Source organism: Diospyros lotus, chromosome 8 (genome assembly GCF_014633365.1).
Source record: "Diospyros lotus cultivar Yz01 chromosome 8, ASM1463336v1, whole genome shotgun sequence".
NCBI lineage: Eukaryota > Viridiplantae > Streptophyta > Magnoliopsida > Ericales > Ebenaceae > Diospyros > Diospyros lotus.
The window spans coordinates 16,262,944-16,282,028 of NC_068345.1; the positions used below are offsets into that span (position 1 = coordinate 16,262,944).

The following is a 19,085-nucleotide window of genomic DNA, read 5'->3' on the forward strand; positions in this document are numbered from 1 at the left end:
GTAAAAAAAAATTAAGAGTTCTATTTCTGTAAAGTTCTTAGCTGGCAGTCATATTTTTGCAAATTTTCCGATCTAGTATGCGAGGATTGAAGTCGTGGAGAGAGAATGGTGAAGAAAAGGAATGTAAAAAATAAAAGCTAAAAAGAAGCAGCTGCAGCAGCTAAGAAAAAAAAAAAAAAGAGAAAAAAAATAAAACAGTACTCTCCCTTTGACTGACATGGAAACGGATTACATTAGATGAGATCAGGATCACACCCTGAGACCCAGCGAGAGCGAGGGAAGCAGCAGCAGCAGCAGCAGCAGCAGCAAAACACTAGCAATGGCGACGCTTTCCCTTTCTTCTTCTCCCAGTCTCAGTCTTAGCAGAACAACCCCACCCTCCCACAAGCCAATTCCCCCCACCCTTTGCTTCTCCAAAACCACTCTCAGCTTCTCTTCCCTCACCCCATTGCCATTTCTCTCTTCCCAAAGCTTCACTTTCGGTTCTCTACAACCACCCACATCTCCCTTTGTTTCTAAATTTTCCGAAACCGAATCGTCCATCGTCGAAGCTGAACCACCAACAGGACCCGAGACTTCGCCGGTCCTCGAAGCCATCGCTCAAGAACCCAAGCGCGAGGAGGTCTTCGCAGTTGTTATGGTAGTGATTTGAAACCAAAGCTTTTGCCAATTTTGAGTTTGAACCGCATTGATTTCAGTTGGTGTTCCTCGAGTAATTTTTGTTCTACTCACTCATGGGCAATATTGTTCTTTATCTGTTATTTGCGTTGTTAGAGTTAAATTTTTGTTGGATATATCTCAATTCTTTTTGCGATACTGGCTTGTTTAGTGACGGACACATTTGCATTTGTTAGATGCGTTCTTGGATATCTAGATTTTGTATTCTCGTAGTCTATGTTATCAATTGCTTTGAGGTTGCAGATATTGCTGTTTTGAGTTCATGTTTATGATTCCGAATACAACACTTATTCTTACCCCGATGATAAATGATTTTTGTGCCTAACATTTTATTTGGTTTATTGTATTTTGGGTATCCAATAGATTGGGTCGAGACAATATATAGTTTTTCCTGGCCGGTATATTTATACACAAAGGCTGAAAGGTGCAAATGTTAATGATAAGGTAAGTGCATCTGCCATACCTTTTGTCTTTCCTTGTTCTCAAATGAGTCTATGGTTGATATAGGTACCTTTTATTTTCTTGCTAATGGATGATACAGATATCGTGTAATACTACAATGACTTTGAATTCACTAAATCGGAGTTCTTTTCTAGTCTAATTGCTATTTTTTGTGATTTAAGTAGGACAGTGCAGAATTTCTTTATTGGTTATTTTATATTTTGTTGTTACTGTATTTGAAGCTGTTTTGGTTTCTTGGCTCTTTTAACAATTTGACCCATGGGAAATTTGATGGAATGTTGGACAACCATATTCCCCCACTTATTTAGGAATTCACTCTGCCAAATTTTGATTCGCTCACACCATCTTACTATGAGGTCTTCTACACTTTTCCAATGAAGTCTAGCATTCCCTGCCAGTTTTAGATGGATAAATCTAACCTTTTTATATTTTAGCAAATTTTTCCACTTGAGGAAATGGACCATATCATTAAGTTATCAGGTGAGAACCAAAGAATTGAGGTGGCCATCTAAGGTAGGGGCTTCTAGCTTTAACACATTTTAAGAGTCAGTCATCTTGATAGGTTGGTAAATCACTAGTGTTTGAATGTTAGTTCCCCTGTTCTCTATCTAAATGCCTAGGCCTATTATGACCCCTATGAGGTATCATGACTTCTCTCCTAGTGTGGTGATTTATATAATAGGATGCATCACCGTCATAAGCTTTAAATGATTGACGTTTGAGTGATCCAACTCTAGTGGTTAAGGCCGCAACTCGGGCATTCATTTGGTTCAACTTGGCTTTTGTGCACTGAACACATTGTAGTGTCTAGATCATTTGTTAGGAAGAAGATTCTGATGGGTTAGATTCCATTGTATTAATAGGTATGCTGGTTTAGGTAACATGACCACTCTGCAAGTGCATATGATACACTCCAATCAACTATGTTGAGATCAATTGAGAGTCAAGGCAATTATTATTATTTTTTTATTAATTAGATTTTTAATTTTTCTTTTTAACAAATCCAAAATGCGGGAAATAGTTTTTTTATTCTTTTTTAATTTAACAAATTCGGAAATGCAAGATATAGTCTGATTTCTTTTAAATAACTAGTGAGACCAAATGTTAGACACTGTTAATAACTAACTAGGGAAGCCCAAAATCTAATGAGGACAATGTATGGATAATATGGGTAATGACAATATGTATTCATTTGTATGGAATATATGTGATAATGAACTGAATATGGTTAATGGAATTAGAAAAATAAAATAGAATGGGGTAAATCTTATTAAAAAGTGAAAATAAGTCTATGAAAATCTAAGCACACAAGAATAAACTAACACTAAATTAGTAAAAAGATTAAACCAAAAAACAGAAGAATACAACCTGTTCATAGAAAAATGGACCTACTAATGAGTGTGGTTGTGGGTCAATTGTTTAAGGCTTGGACATGGGGCTCTAGTAATTGGACTCTTCTGGCCTAGAAGGGATGGCTAGAGGATTTGGGCTACCAATGGTGAGTTGCTGTGCTGTGATAATTGGGTAAACAATTGGGTCAGCATGCTTTGATCAGCTAAAAAAATGTTGATTGGGTGCACCAAATTGGGTTAAGAGTAGGAGATTGTGTTCAGGTTGTTGGTTCCTATGGGGGCACAATTCAATTTGAAGCACACCGTTTACATATACACACATTTCTCAAAAGAGAGTGCCAATAATAAGTAAATAGAATGAGGAAAGAACACAGTGATTTTTTATTTTGCCATGGTGCCAATTTTATATCCTACCTTTAGGTTGTTTTTTATTTTTCACCTTAGAATTTTCCTTCTACATATCAAGATCAAACTATTAGCTATGTTGTGATTTTGGTGAGGGGGCCTGCAACCCAGTATCACTAGACCAAACTGTCACAGCCTGGCTGTGACAAGTTGTTTACTAATTTGGAAGAGAATAAAAGAAGAGCAAGAACAGAACAAGTAGGGTCGGAAGGAAGAGAAAGGAGAGGGAGAACAGAGAGAAATGTAGAGGAAGATTAGAAGTAGGAAGAAATTCAGATTCTATTTCTTGATAGTCTCTCTAGAGAACCTTGGAGAGGATATACACTAGCCGAAGGTAGGATAAGTCCGCTACAGCAGATCCCATTCCCTCTTGCGGCTGCAACCCACCATTTTGTCCTATTCGCCCCATTACACGTGGGCCCTAAGATCAAACTAACTCTCAACAGAAAATGACAGCTAGATAACTAAGAATTACAGCAGTAAGAAATAACAGAAATTACAGCTATGAAGAAATTAAAAATTGGAGCAAGCTGGGTTCATCTCGTGACAATTCTCCCCCCTTAACAGATTTCTTGTCCTCACTAAATCCTGAGTAAGCTAGGCAGATCTAGGGATCTGCTTGAGTAAATTAGGCAAGTACTCCCAGGAGTTGTTCTATGCTGAGCCTCCCTTCCATTTTATTAACACTTGAATGAGTAGGACTCCTTGGTGGTAAATTACCCTCCTATCCAGTATAGCCTCTGGCTCTTCCACCTTATTCCCTTCCTTTGGCAGTGAGGGCAATGCTAGGTTCACCGGTTTAGTACCCACTGCCTTCTTCAAGAGAGAGACATGAAAGACGGGGTGTATGTGGGATTCTTTAGGGAGTAGTAACTGGTAGGCCACCTTCCCCACCTTAGCCAATATAGTAAAGGGCCCATAGTATCGGGGACTGAGCTTAGATACTTGCCCTTGTGTGATTGATTTCAGGTGGGAATGCTTCAGTCTCAAATACACCTTCTCCCCCATGGTAAACTCTCTATGGCTTCTCCTTCGATCAGCCACTTGCTTCATTCTGTTTTGTGCGGATGCCAATTCTTGTTTTAGCTACCGTAGTACTCCCCTCATTTGTTGTAAATATTCCTCAACCGAGGCTGCGATGGTGTGATCCCTCATAGCTGGTAGGAGGGGTGGTTTATACCCAAAGAGAGCCTCAAATGGTGACATTTTGAGGGAAGAGTGGTGGTTAGAGTTATACCACCACTGAGCTAAAGTCAGCCACCTATGCCACTCCTTAGGTTGTAGGATACACATACACCTCAAATATGTTTCCAAACTCTGATTCTCCCTTTCAGTTTGTCCATCTGATTGAGGATGATAAGCTGTTGACATACTCAATTTAATTCCCAGTGCCTTCATGAGTTCTTGCCACAAGAGGCTCATAAAAATCTTATCACGATTTGATATTATCGTCTTAGGAACCCCATGCAGTGCCACCATCTGGTCTAAGAAAACCTTGGCCACCTCTTTGGATATGTAGGGGTGGGAAAGCCCTATAAAATGGGCAAACTTGGTTAACCTATCGACGATTACCAAAATGCTGTCCCTTCCTTCTGACTTCGGCAAACCTTCAACAAAATCCATTGAGATACTAGACCAAGCCTGTACGGGTATGGGTAGAGGTTGTAGTAGTCCCGGGTAAGCTACATTTTCATACTTGCATCTCTTGCAAGTGTCGCAGGCTAGCACAAACTCCTTCACTTTTGTCTTTAGCTTCAGCCAATGGAAGAGTTGTTTCGCTCGTAGATATGTGTTTTGAATCCCCGAGTGTCCTCCTATTGGAGATTCATGTAGGGCTTGCAAAATCTTTCTCTTGAGGTTGGCACTATTGCCAATTACAACCCTGCCTTTATACCTTAGTAATCCATCCACCAATGTATACCCCTCTTGTTCCTTGGATCCCACTGCCAATCTTTCTAACACCTTTGTCACCTTTTCATCCCCTTCATAACTGCGTATTACCTCCATGCACCAATCTGGAATTACAGCCGTCATAGTTGCATTACTTCCTTCTTCATGACACCTCGAAAGCGCATCTGCTGCCTTATTCTCCTTACCCTTCTTATACTGGATTGAGTAGTCCAAGCCCGTTAACTTGGCCATCCCTTTCTTTTGCAGCTGAGTTTGAAGTTTCTGTTGTAACATAAATTTCAAACTTTCTTGATCGGTTTTGATCACAAACCTGCCTCCTTTCAAGTAGTGCCTCCATTTGTCCACTGCCATTAATACTGCTATGAATTCCTTCTCATATATGCTAGGTCCTTGATGTTTAGGGCTCAAGACCTGACTTAGGAACGCCAACGACCTTCCCTCCTGTACCAGTACTACCCCAACTCTAGTCCCACTTGCATTCGTCTCCAGCACAAAGGGTTTTGTGAAATCTAGCAATCCCAATACTGGCACCCTGCTTATGGCCTCCTTTAACCTCTCAAAGGCCTCTTTTGCTGCAGTATCCCAGCTGAACCATCCCTTTTTCAGCAAATCTGTTAAAGGTTTGCTAATGGTTCCATAGTTTTGTACAAACCGGTGGTAGTATCCGGTTAAACCTAGGAATCCCCTTAGGGCCCTAACCGAGGCCGGCCTTTGCCAATTTATCATAGCTTCTACTTTCCTTGGGTCAGTGCTAACTCCTTCATTTGATATAATATGCCCCAAATACTCCACTTGTCCTTGACTAAATGCACACTTAGATTTCTTAATAAAGAGCTGATTAGATCTGAGGATATTAAGGGTAGTTCTAAGGTGGTTCAAGTGTCGATCAAAGGTAGGGCTATAGATAAGTATGTCATCAAAGAATATAAGTATAAATCTTCGAAGATGTGGTTCAAAAATTTTGTTCATGAGGGATTGGAAAGTACATCACCAAGAATTCAAAGTGCCCATGGTGGGTTTTAAAGGTTGTTTTATGAATATCTTCAAGTTTCATCCTAATTTGGTGATATCTCGAACGTAAATCTAGCTTAGAAAAGTATTGGGCATGATGAAGTTCGTCCAAAAGGTCCTCTACCAAGGCTATGGGAAATTTATCCTTGATGGTCATGGCATTAAATTGGTGGTAGTCCACACAGAATTTCCATGATCCATCTTTTTTTTTTAACCAATAGGTTGGGAGAAGCAAAAGGACTTTGACTAGGTTGAATTATAGCTTGTTGAAGCATGTCCCTAACCATCTTTTCAATCTCATTTTTTTGAATTGGGGGGTATCGATAGGACCTACTATTAACAGGTTCCATGTTGGGTTTTAAATGGATGGAATGGTCAAACAATTTGGTTGGGGGCAGAGATTTGGGTTCAATGAAAAGATCCTCATATTCTATCAACAGTTTATTAATGATCTCTAAGTAGTGTACCTGATCTGGACTTCCCTGGGGTGTGCTGACAGTAAGGCCAATCTCACTCTGTATCGTTTGATTTTCCGGCCCTTCCTCTATGGCCACCATTGAGAAAAATTGTGCCAGTTGATTCCATCTTCCTTTGAACACTCTTTGTAGCCTTTTTCCAGAGATCATTTTGCAAGTTCTAGTCTCCCTATCCCTCGATAAAGTCATCCTCCTTCCTTCCTTCTTGAAGGATACTTCCATCTTGTTAAAATTGAAGCTGATGGGGCTTACCCTTTTCATCCAATCCATTCCAAGGACCACATCACAACTCTCTAGCTGCAACAACCTTAAATCTACCTTAAACTTTTCCCTTGCATTTCCTAGCAAAATCCGTTGCAAGATGACCTGCTTGACACCTTTTGGCCATTGGCCGTTGGCCACTAGTCATACTCAAGGGGGGTGTCCTTGCCAGCGGGCACTTCAACCTTCTGATTGTGCTTTCATTAAGAAAGCTATGGGTACTTTCACTATCAATCAGGATCATGAGGTTACCTCCTTTGACTTGTCCCTCCAGCTTAATGATTTTGTTGTTAGCTACTCTCTTCAAGGTGTGAATGGAAATCTCCCCATTATCTTCCTCTTCAATGTCCTTGCAATCCCTTTCCTCTATCTCCCCTTCTTCCTTATCATCATTCCCTTCTAGTAGTAGGATCTGTCTTTTGCATTGATGCCCGACATGGTATTTATCCCCACAACGGAAGCAGAGGCCATCGAACCTCCTCTGCTCCCTCAATTGATCCCCAAACAACAGTGAACCTATGCCCACTCCACTTCTACTCCCACTGTTTACCTTCACTGGCTCTCTAGCGTATCCCTTTCCCCCCGAGTTAGAGGCTCCAGCAACCATTCCCCTTGTTTGCTGCCTCTGTTTTTTTAATAGAGCCTCCACCGCTAATTCCTGTAGGCGAGCACTCTCTACTGCTTGCTCTATGGTTTGAGGCCTCAACACCTTGACCATTGGCCTAAGCTTTGTCATAGACCAAGGGTTTGGGGGTAATTAGAGCAGTATAGTGGCAGTCTTGTAATAATCTGTAAAGGAATAATTCAAATTCCTTCAGCTGTAGGCACGCGCTGGGCTGTAACTACCAGCCACGCCATATTGATTTTTCCCTATAAATTCCAGATGGTGGAGGATGGGGAATTATGTGAGGATTATACCACAAATTCCTTTCCCTCTTTTTCTCAATTTGCTCTCTCTCATTCTAATTCTTAATCTCTCTCTCTCTCTCTCAATCCTTCCCGCCAACAACATCTCCTTCCAATTTACGGAAAGAAACCTACTTTCAGATCCGAGTCTGACATTTGGTATCAGAGCTGAAGACCTGGAGTTGGTAATGGCTGAGGGAACGCGCGCTAAGCAATTGGAGAACAAATTGGATGTGATTGAGATTGGATTGCGACATCATCAGGAGCAAGTGGATGAGAGGTTGGAGACGATGGAGCTGGGAATGCGGAACACGCAGGAGGAGATCCACTAGAATAGATCAGAATACACGGAATCGCTGGATCGCGTGGTGAACGGTATTAGGGAGGAATTTGTTGGACTCAGCCAGCAGTTGATGGCAGCTTTGAGCATGTTTGTGAGGCAACCGAACGTTAGCTTGCCAACGGATTTTCCCACAAGGACGCCATCCGCACCAATCCTTACTTCACTGATAAATCGACCGCGACCTCCAGAACCAAGAGGGGGCGGTGATCTAGTGGAATTCGTAGAAGGTATGAATTACCAGAACCAGGGAGGGGCCAATCCGCTCCATGCTGGTCCTCGAATGGAGATTCCAGTTTTTGATCGGGATAATTCGAGGTGGTGGGTACGCAGGTGTGAACGGGTATTCTACCAGCATCGCGTAGCTAAAGGGGATAAGGTATGTATGGTTGCTTCCTACTTAGATGATGTGGCGGATGCTTGGTTCCAAACTTGGAGCCATGGTGGGGGAAATTTGAGTTGGCCGGAGTTCGTTAGCCAATTGTGCTGAAGATTTGGAGAGAAAAACCAATCTGATGTCATTGAGGAGTTTAACAAATTGAAGCAAAATGGCATGGTGGAGGAATACCAAACTAGATTTGAGGAGTTAAGGGCCTTACTTTCATTGTCTCATCCCTATCTAGATGAGGAATATTTTGTTTCAAGTTTTATCAGTGGGTTGGAGGAGTTAAGTAGGCCTATAGTTAAGATGTTGTTTCCCACCACAGTGGCCCAAGCAGCTTAACAAGCTCGTCTGCATGAGCTATCGATGGAAACCTTTGCTAGAAGGCATCGGCTATCATCAGAAAATAATCGAGAGGAGCATAACATTGGGGGGTATCACAGGGGTAACAATTCACAATGGCAGAGAGGAGGACTCATGGGAAAAACCAGCCAACCTATCTTACAGCCCAAAAATCTGTCAGTGGACCAAAAGAGACAGTTGGGCTTATGTTTTTGTTGTGGAGAGAAGTATGGGCAGGGTCATCAGTGGAAGAAACTCCTCCTAACCATGGAAGGACAGGAGGAAGGGGAGGAAGAGGAAGCAGGGATAGAGGCAAATGACGAGATGCTGGAAGGGTATGAAGGAGGCGAGATCTCCATGCATGCTCTTCAAGGTTAGGTTGCTGGTAGAGTCATCAAGGTGAAGGGGTTGGTGCTAAAAAGAAGTTTAGTGGTGCTGATCGATAGTGGCAGCATTCATAGCTTCCTTGATGAAACAACAGCCCACAGTCTGCAGTGCGACCTACAAGAAATGCCTCCTCTTTCAGTACTCATAGCCAATTGAGCTAAGATGGTCAGCTAACTAAAGTGCAAAGGATTCAAGTGGTTAATGAGTGGGCGTGAGTTTTCGGTTGATTTGAGAATACTCAAACTGGGTAGCTGTCATGTTGTGTTAGGGGTCAATTGGATGAAGACAGTAAGCCCATTGGTGTTTGATTTCAACAACTTGGAGGTCACATTTAACTGGGAAGGCCAACAAGTAACCCTGCACGATAGTCAAGAAGTGGGAGAATGTAAGGTGGTGTCTGGAAAAAGAATTCAGAAATTGCTGGAATAGGGGAGTACCACGATGGGACAACTACACTCTGTTTACGCAATGGAGGTCGGGGGGAAGACTGATGGAGATCAATAGCATGTCTCACGCAGGGACAAGTCGTCGTTAACGGGGAGCGGCCAAGTACATCCTCTTATATCTATTCACGATTTATTATTGGAATTTGAGGATCTGTTTGCCACTCCCCAAACCCTTCCACCCCACCGAATCCTTGATCACTCCATTCACCTTAAACCCAACAGTGAACCAATTAATTTGAATGCCTACCGATACTCCCCCATACAGAAGGCAATAATAGAGAAGCTTCTAAAGGAAATGCTATCCAAAAACCTTGTGTAACCAAGCCAAAGCCCCTATGCTTCACCAGTCCTCCTAGTTAAGAAGAAAGATGGTACTTGGAGGTTTTGTGTGGACTATAGGCAACTTAACTCACTAACCATCAAGAACCAATTCCCTATTCCCATTATTGAAGACCTGCTGGATGAATTAACCGGAGCATCCATTTTTTCTAAACTTGATTTGACCTCCGGTTAACACCAAATCCGCATGAACCCTGTGGACTGTCCAAAGACCGCTTTTAGAACCTATCAAGGACATTACGAATTCTTAGTAATGCCCTTCGGCCTATCCAATGCTCCCGCTACATTTCAAGCATTAATGAACCACATCTTTGCTCCATATTTGCGCAAATTTGTCCTGGTATTCTTTGATGATATTCTCATATACAGCCCCACCCTAGCTCAACATCTAACACATCTCAAGCTAGCATTTTAGATCCTTAGATTCCATAAATTGTATGTGAAGAGGTCTAAATGTTCATTTACAGAAGAAAAGGTGGAGTACTTAGGCCATTTCATATCAGGACAAGGAGTGAGTACCGATCCCTACAAAATTGAAGCTATGAAGAGTTGGCCACGGCCAAAAACATTGAAGGAGCTGCGAGGCTTCTTAGGCCTTACTATAGAAGGTTTATAAGAGGTTATGGGATGACGAGCAAGGCGTTGACTAATCTATTAAAGAAGAATAGTTTCAGTTGGGGTCTGGAAGCAGAGGAGGCATTTAAATCTCTTAAGGTAGCCATGACTCAGACCCCAACACTAGCCCTCCTAGATTTCTCCAAGGAGTTTGTCTTAGAAACAGATGCATGTGATACCGGTGTAGGGGCTGTGCTCAGCCAAGATGGACGTCCTGTGGCGTATCTAAGCCAATCTCTAGCCCCACGACACACGGGACTCAGCATTTATGACAAAGAGCTATTGGCAGTATTAATGGTTGTGGAAAAATGGAGATACTACTTAGAGGGCAAGAAATTCACCATTAAGACCGATCATGAGAGCCTCAAATTCTTATCCCATCAAAGAGTACATAATCAGTTACAGAGAAAGGGCATCACCAAGCTCATGAGCTTCGACTTCATTTATTCTCTATCGTAAAGGAAAACAGAACAAAGCGGTCGATGCTCTGTCCAGGAGAGATGGCTCAGCATCTTGCCATGCCATCTCAGCTTTAGTTCTGGATTGGGTGCAAGATATAACCCACAACTATGATCAGACTCCTTTGATACGCGAATTACTTACCAAGGTAGCAGTACAAGCCACTTATGACCCGAACTATCAGTTAAAAGGGGGACTGCTGAGGTTCCAGAACAGAGTAGTTATTGGGGATGACGACGAGCTAAAACAGAAGATCCTACAGAGCCTGCATGACTCGCCCATTGGGGGCCACTCAGGACTCAATGTCACTTACTAGCGGGTCAGACAACTCTTCTACTGGAAGGGACTAAAAAAAGACGTGAATCGGTTTGTCTTGGGATGCACTACATGTCAAAGGTGCAAACATGAGCAAATACCCTACCCAGGCCTCCTACAACCGTTGGAAATACCGTCACAAGCTTGGGAATTGATTTCCATAGATTTCGTGGAAGGGTTATCGAAATCTAAGGGAGCTGACACTTACTTGGTGGTGGTGGACAAACTGACCAAATTCAGCCATTTCCTCACTCTGGCTCACCCATTCACAGCTACTGAAGTAGCTAGGAAGTTGATGGATTCAGTCTTTAAGATTCATGGCTTACCAAAGGCAGTAGTATCCGATCGCGACAAGGTCTTTACCAACCAATTCTGGAAGACCTTATTTCAAGGGCTAGGAATCAAGTTGCACCTTTCTTCTGCATATCATCCCGAGATTGATGGGCAGACGGAGAGAGTAAATTAGTGTCTCAAAACCTATCTTAGATGCCTATGTATTTCCAAACCCAGAAGCTAGAGTCGGTGGGTGGCACTAGCACAATGGTGGTATAACACCAACTATCATACCACACACAAACGAACCCCTTTTGAGACTCTGTTTGAGTATTTGCCCCCCATTATTCCAGCGGTAATGCATTACTCCCCCACAGAAAACGTCTGCTGACCTATATCTTAAGGACCGGCAAGAAGCTCTCCTCACCATCAAGCAAGAATTGACCCTAGCCAGCCAAAGAATGAAGCAACTGGCAGATAAACATAGAACAAAAAGGGAGTTTGAGGAAGGAAAGGAGGTTTATTTGAAAGTCAGAAGGTTCCAACAGTATCTGTTCTGCAAAGGGCCAACATCTAGGCTCAGTCCCAAGTTCTACAAGCCATTCAAGATCCTAGCTAAGGTGGGACCCGTGGCCTACCGTCTACAGCTGCCTGAGGGAGTGAGTCTGCACCCAGTCTTCCACGTTTCGCTGCTAAAGAAGTCTATCGGGCCAACAGAGTTAGCCAGTAGAACATTGCTAGCACCACTGGAAGCCATAGCAGAGTCTGGTGAACCCTTGGCCAGTGCTGGACTACAACGATACTACTCCATTGACTCAAGTCCTTGTACAATGGTCTCATCTCCATCCGGACAACACAACATGGGAGTATCTTCCCAACCTCCTGCATTGGTTTCCAAGAATCTCTAGCCTTCTTTAATTTCTTGGGGACAAGAAGTGTTTTAAGGGGGGGAAAATTGTCATAGACCAAGGGTTTGGGGGTAATTAGAGCAATATAGAGGCAGTCTTGTAATAATTTGTAAAGGAATAATTCAAATTCCTTCAGCTATAGGCGTGCGCTGGGCTGTAACTACCTGGCCGCGCCAGATTGATTTTTCCCTATAAATTCCAGATGGTGGAGGATAGGGAATTATGTGAGGATTATACCACAAATTCCTTTCCCTCTTTTTCTCAATTTGCTCTCTCTCTCTCTCTCTCTCTCTCTTATTCTAATTCTTAATCTCTCTCTGTCAATCCTTCCTGCCAACAACATCTCCTTCCAATTTACGGAAGGAAACCTACTGTCAGATCCGAGTTTGACAAGCTTCTCGTTGAGCCCACTTAAATAGCTAGACACAAAGTACGTTTCTGATAGATAGGGGGTTATGTTGAATCATGAGAGACCTTAACTCCTCAAAACGTACTTGACATGATTCTACACTTACGGTCTGTTTGAGCTTATTGAACTCTTCTATGACATCCACCATGCTCCTTTCTCTGAATCTTACACATAGCTTCTTCGAGAACTCCACCCAAGTACAATCCCTTCTCAGCCCTATGCGCCCTTGATACCAGGCATCAACCACCTCATTGAAGTAAGCTAACGCCAGTGACACCCTCTGTCTGTCGGGAATGTTTTACCAATCAAACATTCTCTCACATTTTCTTAGCCACCAACAGGGATTCACTCCCTCAAATGTGGGAATGTCCACCCTGGGGCATGGGAAATCCCAGTTGGTGGGGATTACCAGGACCATTTCTTCCCCAGTTGAGTAATCCTTCTAGCTCCTCCTCGGGATTAACCTCCGCCTCCAAGGCACCTTGTTCTCTAACTCCCTGATTCCTCTGTAGAATTGACTCTGTTCTCTCCCTAAGAGGAAATTTGGGAGATATACTTATCTGATTCTGGCGGCCGAACATTAACATAAATTGCTGCATTTGGGCAGCCAGATCCTCTCGCACCTGCATTATGGAGCCTTCAAGTCTTCGCTCCAGCCCTTCCATGGAACTATCTACCTTGCGATCCATTGCCACAACCGCTTCGTGACTCCGGTTAGCCCCTAACTCCAATTGCTCTATCCGATTCTAGGTGTCGGTCATAGTCGAGCTAAACTGATGTAGCTGTGGCTCTAAGGCCTTCATTCGAGTTCCCTCCGTCATCGTCTTTATCTAGTGTTCATCTGAGGATGGTGGCTCTGATACAGGCTGTGACAAGTTGTTTACTAATTTAGAAGAGAATAAAAGAAGAGCAAGAACAGAACAAGTAGGGTCGGAAGGAAGAGAGAGGAGAGGGAGAACAGAGAGAAATGTAGAGGAAGATTAGAAGTAGGAAGAAATTCAGTTTCTATTTCTTGATAGTCTCTCTAGAGAACCTTGGAGAGGATATACACTAGCCGAAGGTAGGATAAGTCCGCTACAGCAGATCCCATTCCCTCTTGCGGCTGCAACCCACCTTTTTGTCCTATTCGCCCCATTACACGTGGGCCCTAAGATCAAACTAACTCTCAACAGAAAATGACAGCTAGATAACTAAGAATTACAGCAGTAAGAAATAACAGAAATTATAGCTATGAAGAAATTAAAAATTGGAGCAAGCTGGGTTCATCTTGTGACAAACATATGGTTGGTGATCCAGCACGTGAGGGGACATCTCGTGATGGCATTGTCATACGAATGAGCATGTTGTATGACTCCTCTTAGTCAAATTGTACCCTAACACACACACATCTACCTTGTGACAATAATGTATCATCCATTTCCTCTAGCCATCCTCTCGAAGTCCTAAATAGTTAGACCTTTTAATTCCATTGTGGAGGTGTAGCCCACAAGAACATTGGAGATTGAACATTGGGACATTTCCTGGGGTCTTAACTGTCAGCCTGGACCATTGCAAAATCTCCTGCCAAGTTGCTACGAACGATCAAAAATAGTCTAAACAACCTCCAGAAGGCCTTAACAGTGTTTAAAAAAGCACACTTAAGTGGGCTTTAAGCTCAAAGTATGAAGCGCAGCATGCTTGGGGCTTCTTTTGTGTGAAGTTGAGCTACTTTAGGTGAGTGCAATTAGAGCACACTTAAGTTGTGCTTTTACTTGAGCTCCAAAATGCAAAAAAGGCGTGCTTCAGAAATAAACTTGTTTTTTTTTTAATATATTTTTATCAAACAATATGAATAGTTTGGATTTATTTAAATTTTTGCAATGGTGTGATTGCTTGTTTGGAATCCTTACCCAAAAATAATCTTAGAAAGATCTAAATTTTTTTATATTTTTATCAAACAATATGAGTGGTTGGATCTATTTAAATTTTTGCAAAGTGTGACTGCTTGTATGGAATCCTTATCCAAAAATAGCTATTATTAAATCTTAAAAAGATCTAAATAAAACCATATATTTGTTTAGAAAAAAAGAAGACTCAGCTATATTTATCGAGCAAAGAATATTGAAAGAAACATCTAATTAGGTGCAAATTAGGGGTTGCTAATTTTTCCCTAATTGCTGTAAATTAGGGATTGATGGTTGATTCTTGGTTGTTGTAAATTAAGGATGATTTTTTTTTCCTTATTCTTCTATTTGATCCTCATTCTTATTTAGTTTTTTTAATGATTGCTTTTCTAGTATTTTTTATTTTTTATCCTTAAAAAAGTTTATACTCTTTATTTTATTTATATGCGTTATACTTTGCTTAAGTGTTCACTTCGCTTTGCACTTTGTGCTTAAGCTCCATAGGCCTTGTGCACTTAAGCATGCTTAGTGCTTTTCAAAACACTGGGCCTAAAGCTCTGACCATAGAGATGTTTGGAACAAGCTTTTCCTTGTAACAACTTGCTGCAATTATTCATTGGAAAAAAAATTGCTGCGATTATGAAAGGGTCCAGACAGACCTTTAACCTTCCAAGGATCAAAACCTCTGTGTTATGATGAGTTAAACATCAAGCAGGAACAATGAATTATGGATGGCAATAGCCTGAACTCCTGCCAAAACCCCCATAGATTGATTGGCCGCTGATCTTGTCTACCTGTGTGAGAGCAGGTTGATTTCCCTTCCACTTGGCCACAAGTGATATCCTTAGAAAACTCAGCATGTTGGAGCTACTATCAATTTCCACATAGCAGTCAATATCCTCCTCCTGTCTTTGACATAATCTAAGGAGTTAGCCATTGAGGGATTTTCGCGACCTCATTGATGGATCCAAAGTTGACAGAGGATGGATTGCCCATCCACCCTCTTTGAGGATACATACAGGATCATAACCACTTGCCTACCCCCAATTTGACAGTTTTCATTTTGTCTGACATTGGCAACTTTCAGGAAGATGTCATAGTTGAGTATTCCTCTGGGTGTCTAACTCCAACATCTGAAACAAGAGAGACAAACTAAGGTTGAGCTCATAGCTCAGTGGTATTCTATGGGGGTGGCAACATACCCAAAGTATCACACGGACTGATTCACCCTGCCTGGCCTGTTCAATATTAAATGAATTTGGGTTGAACCGATGGGAATGGTTCTTGGTGTTAGGGGAAAGATGTTTCTTTAAGTTTGGCCACAAAATGGATTGATGCTGAACAAAACCAAAATAACCTAAGTAGAATAACCTTAGGTATGAAGCAAGATGAAATCAATCAAACTCACTGTTTTTCTACTCCTAATCCTACAAGATATATGATACAACTTCTAATTAAAATAGGTTACAGATAGATAGGATACAAAAAAAATTATCTTTAAGTAGCCCATATCTTCTTACCTCCTATTTATTCGGCTCCTTGATAATCTGATAACTTCCTGGATAATCGGCTGCTTATCCTTCTTCTATTCAAACACCAAGACCTTCTTATCTAGGACTCTTTACCCTGGTTCATTCTCCAACAGATGCCATAAAATCAACAGGGATTTTCCATTCTAATGACACTATCTTTCCGAAACATCTGAAACACCTAAAAAATTATTTGGGATATTAATATGTTTCTACATTCCCCCTATTTCTCTACTGTTATTCAAGTTCTTTAAGTTCTGCGTTAGTTTACTTAGCTGCATGAAGGAGACTCCTGTTACAATTGTTCAAGAGTCAATCTTTAATAAGAAGAAAAATTTTCAAGAATCAGCAAAACATCATTTTGTATAGGCCCAAGTATTTCATTGTCATTGCTCTGATTGTGAGTATTTACATTTTTGCCTGCAGGTTACTCTGAACAAGGTTTTGTTGGTAGGTACTAAAACGAGTACTTATATTGGACAGCCAGTGGTGCCAAATGCATCTGTACATGCTGTAGTTGAGGAGCAGGTATTTCATGTTATCAATGTTTTCTTTTATTGAAAGATTTACAGCCTCATTCATGACATTTTTCCTTTCAATTTAGGCATTGGATAAAAAAGTCATTGTCTTTAAGTACAAGAAGAAGAAGGGATATAGAAGAAACATTGGTCATCGACAGGTATTTTCAAGTTCTTCATTTGTATAGACAATTTTGTTCCATCAATGGAGGGCATCTCATTTACTTAGTGATTAAACTGAAATATATGTCACATTTCAAGTGACCTTTGTGACATGGGGTACTGGATTCTGAGAGGTAATGTATAGAATGAAGAAACACCAGTGGCTGGAATCTTGAACTGCATAGGGCTTTCTTTATAGAACATATCCTCCCATTTTGAAAGTTTGGAGGATTGTAGAAGGAAACTATGGTAGTGTCCCAATTAATGTGGTCTTGCTTTTGTAACCCTCTCTCACCCTCCTCTCTACACCCCCCCCCCCCCCCCCCCCCCCCACACACACACACACACACATGTTATTCTTGTTCCCTCCTATTATGTCATCTTCATGTTGCAACCTCTCATGCGATTGCTTCTTTTGGGTTTTGACTGTTCTCCTTGTTAGGCAGAGCATGCCACTTTATAGGATATAATACTTGGCATCTGTCATATGAAACTCACTAATTAGGGTAGCACAGTCTAGAATTGTGAATAAGTTTATGTCCCATTAAAATAACCTTGCCCTTGCGCTTTCGAATAATTAATTTCGTCATCATTTGACTCCTACCACGTTTGCGTGGTCTCGGAGTTCTGTATCAGGCTGTAGATAATATGCTAAAGCATTTTAGTTATCATGGATTACATATATTTTGTATAATTAGTTGGAGAAACATCCAACTTGTTCTGTTTTCTAATGCGAGCTCATCACATATTTTGTGCTAAATTTTAATTTTGCAGCCAATTACGCGAATACGGATAGTGAGCATCACAGGGTATGAAAACTCACCAGCAGCAACTCTTCCCTTAGAGAGATAAAAGAAAAAGAGTACATGGAATGGGGAAGTCGAAGTCCCAGCTTTCAGCTCCGCATTGACTTTGCATAATAGAGTGAGATAGAGAGATGTGCTTCTTCTGCTTCTTTGTTGTTGCATTGTTTCTTGCTAGGATATATGTAATTTGTATTTTTTACATATGCTTGCTTCTGAGAGGGATTATTCTGGAGTTATAATGGCACCTACTGATCCTTTTTCAGAATAAAACTAGTGGTGAACCGTGGGGTACACGAAAGAGTTTAATTTAAAAATAAAAAAATAAATTTATTATTTTAAATAATTTAACAGAATTAATAATTATATTTTTTTAATTTTTAATTATTTATCAAAATTTAAGTTTAATTAATTATTCGTTATTTAAAATATTAATGGAGAATACTTTTAATTCAATGTACTATCATTTAATATGTTAAAGAATAATTAATATATTAAGTAGATCACTTAATAAAATATTTATAATTTTTTATTTATTATATTATATTTATTTATAAATAATATTATAAAATTATAATATATTCATTCAGATGTTCGTTATTTTTTATTTATTATATTATAATTATAAATATAAATTAAAATTTTTAAATATGAGTAAAAATAATTTTTTTCAATAATAACAAAATCTTAAAAATATGAATTTTGATTTCTTTCATAATGTGATACTTTAAATATTAATTAGCATTGAAAAATTCTAACATTTGACAACCTTAAATAATTTTTTATGAATTTGTTAAAATATCACATTTTCATGACTATAATATAATTATTAAAGTAATTAATTATTAATTAATCACTATTTTTGATTTAATGCAAGTTTTTGAGGAAACAAATTCACCATTGATTTACATTTGGCAAAATACTTTGTTTGACTATCATATTTTAATATTATATAAATATATATAGAATAAAGATATAAAGATAATATTTTAAATAAATAGACAATTCTCTATAACTTAATTAATAGTTTAAGTTGTCTATTAATATATCTTATAAAACTCATGCAAATTTAATACAAATTTTAGAGACAAAAAATAGCTTGACAGATTTTTGAAGGGAACACAAATTTGCAACTATTATACTTTAATATAATATATTATATATTATTATATTATAGAAAGATAAAATTTTATTTAATGGATAATTTTTCGTGACTTAGTTAATACTTTAAGTGTCTATTCATATTTCTAATAAATAGTATTTATTTTTGATTGATTGACGAATTAATTAATGAGAAGATCTAAGAAAAAATATTTATTTTTGATTAATTAATAGCATTGAAAAATTCATATAAGTTTAATACAAATTTTAGATGTAAAAAATAGTTTGACAGATTTTTGGAGGAAAGAAATATTTGCATACTATTCTACTATATATTATTATATTATATTATGTGAAGATAGAATTTTATATAAATAAACAATTTTTTGTGACTTAATTAATAGTTTAAGTG

At 39.8% G+C, this 19,085-nt stretch overlaps 1 protein-coding gene across 1 annotated transcript; it reads left to right on the forward strand.

Moving 5' to 3' along the window:
- Positions 1-219: 219 nt before the first annotated feature.
- LOC127808834 (50S ribosomal protein L21, chloroplastic) lies at positions 220-17,819 on the forward strand. Its single transcript, XM_052347488.1, has 5 exons — positions 220-640; positions 1,042-1,122; positions 16,516-16,617; positions 16,694-16,768; positions 17,544-17,819. The coding sequence occupies exons 1-5, from the start codon at positions 320-322 to the stop codon at positions 17,619-17,621; spliced, it is 657 nt and encodes a 218-aa protein (XP_052203448.1). The 5' UTR covers positions 220-319; the 3' UTR covers positions 17,622-17,819.
- Positions 17,820-19,085: the final 1,266 nt, after the last annotated feature.

Coding starts and splice junctions, on each gene's coding strand:
- LOC127808834 (XM_052347488.1), top strand. CDS start 320: ATGGCGACGCTTTCCCTTTCTTCTTCTCCCAGTCTCAGTCTTAGCAGA. Junction 641..1,041: donor AGGTCTTCGCAGTTGTTATG/GTAGTGATTTGA, acceptor GGTATCCAATAG/ATTGGGTCGAGACAATATAT. Junction 1,123..16,515: donor GTGCAAATGTTAATGATAAG/GTAAGTGCATCT, acceptor TTTTGCCTGCAG/GTTACTCTGAACAAGGTTTT.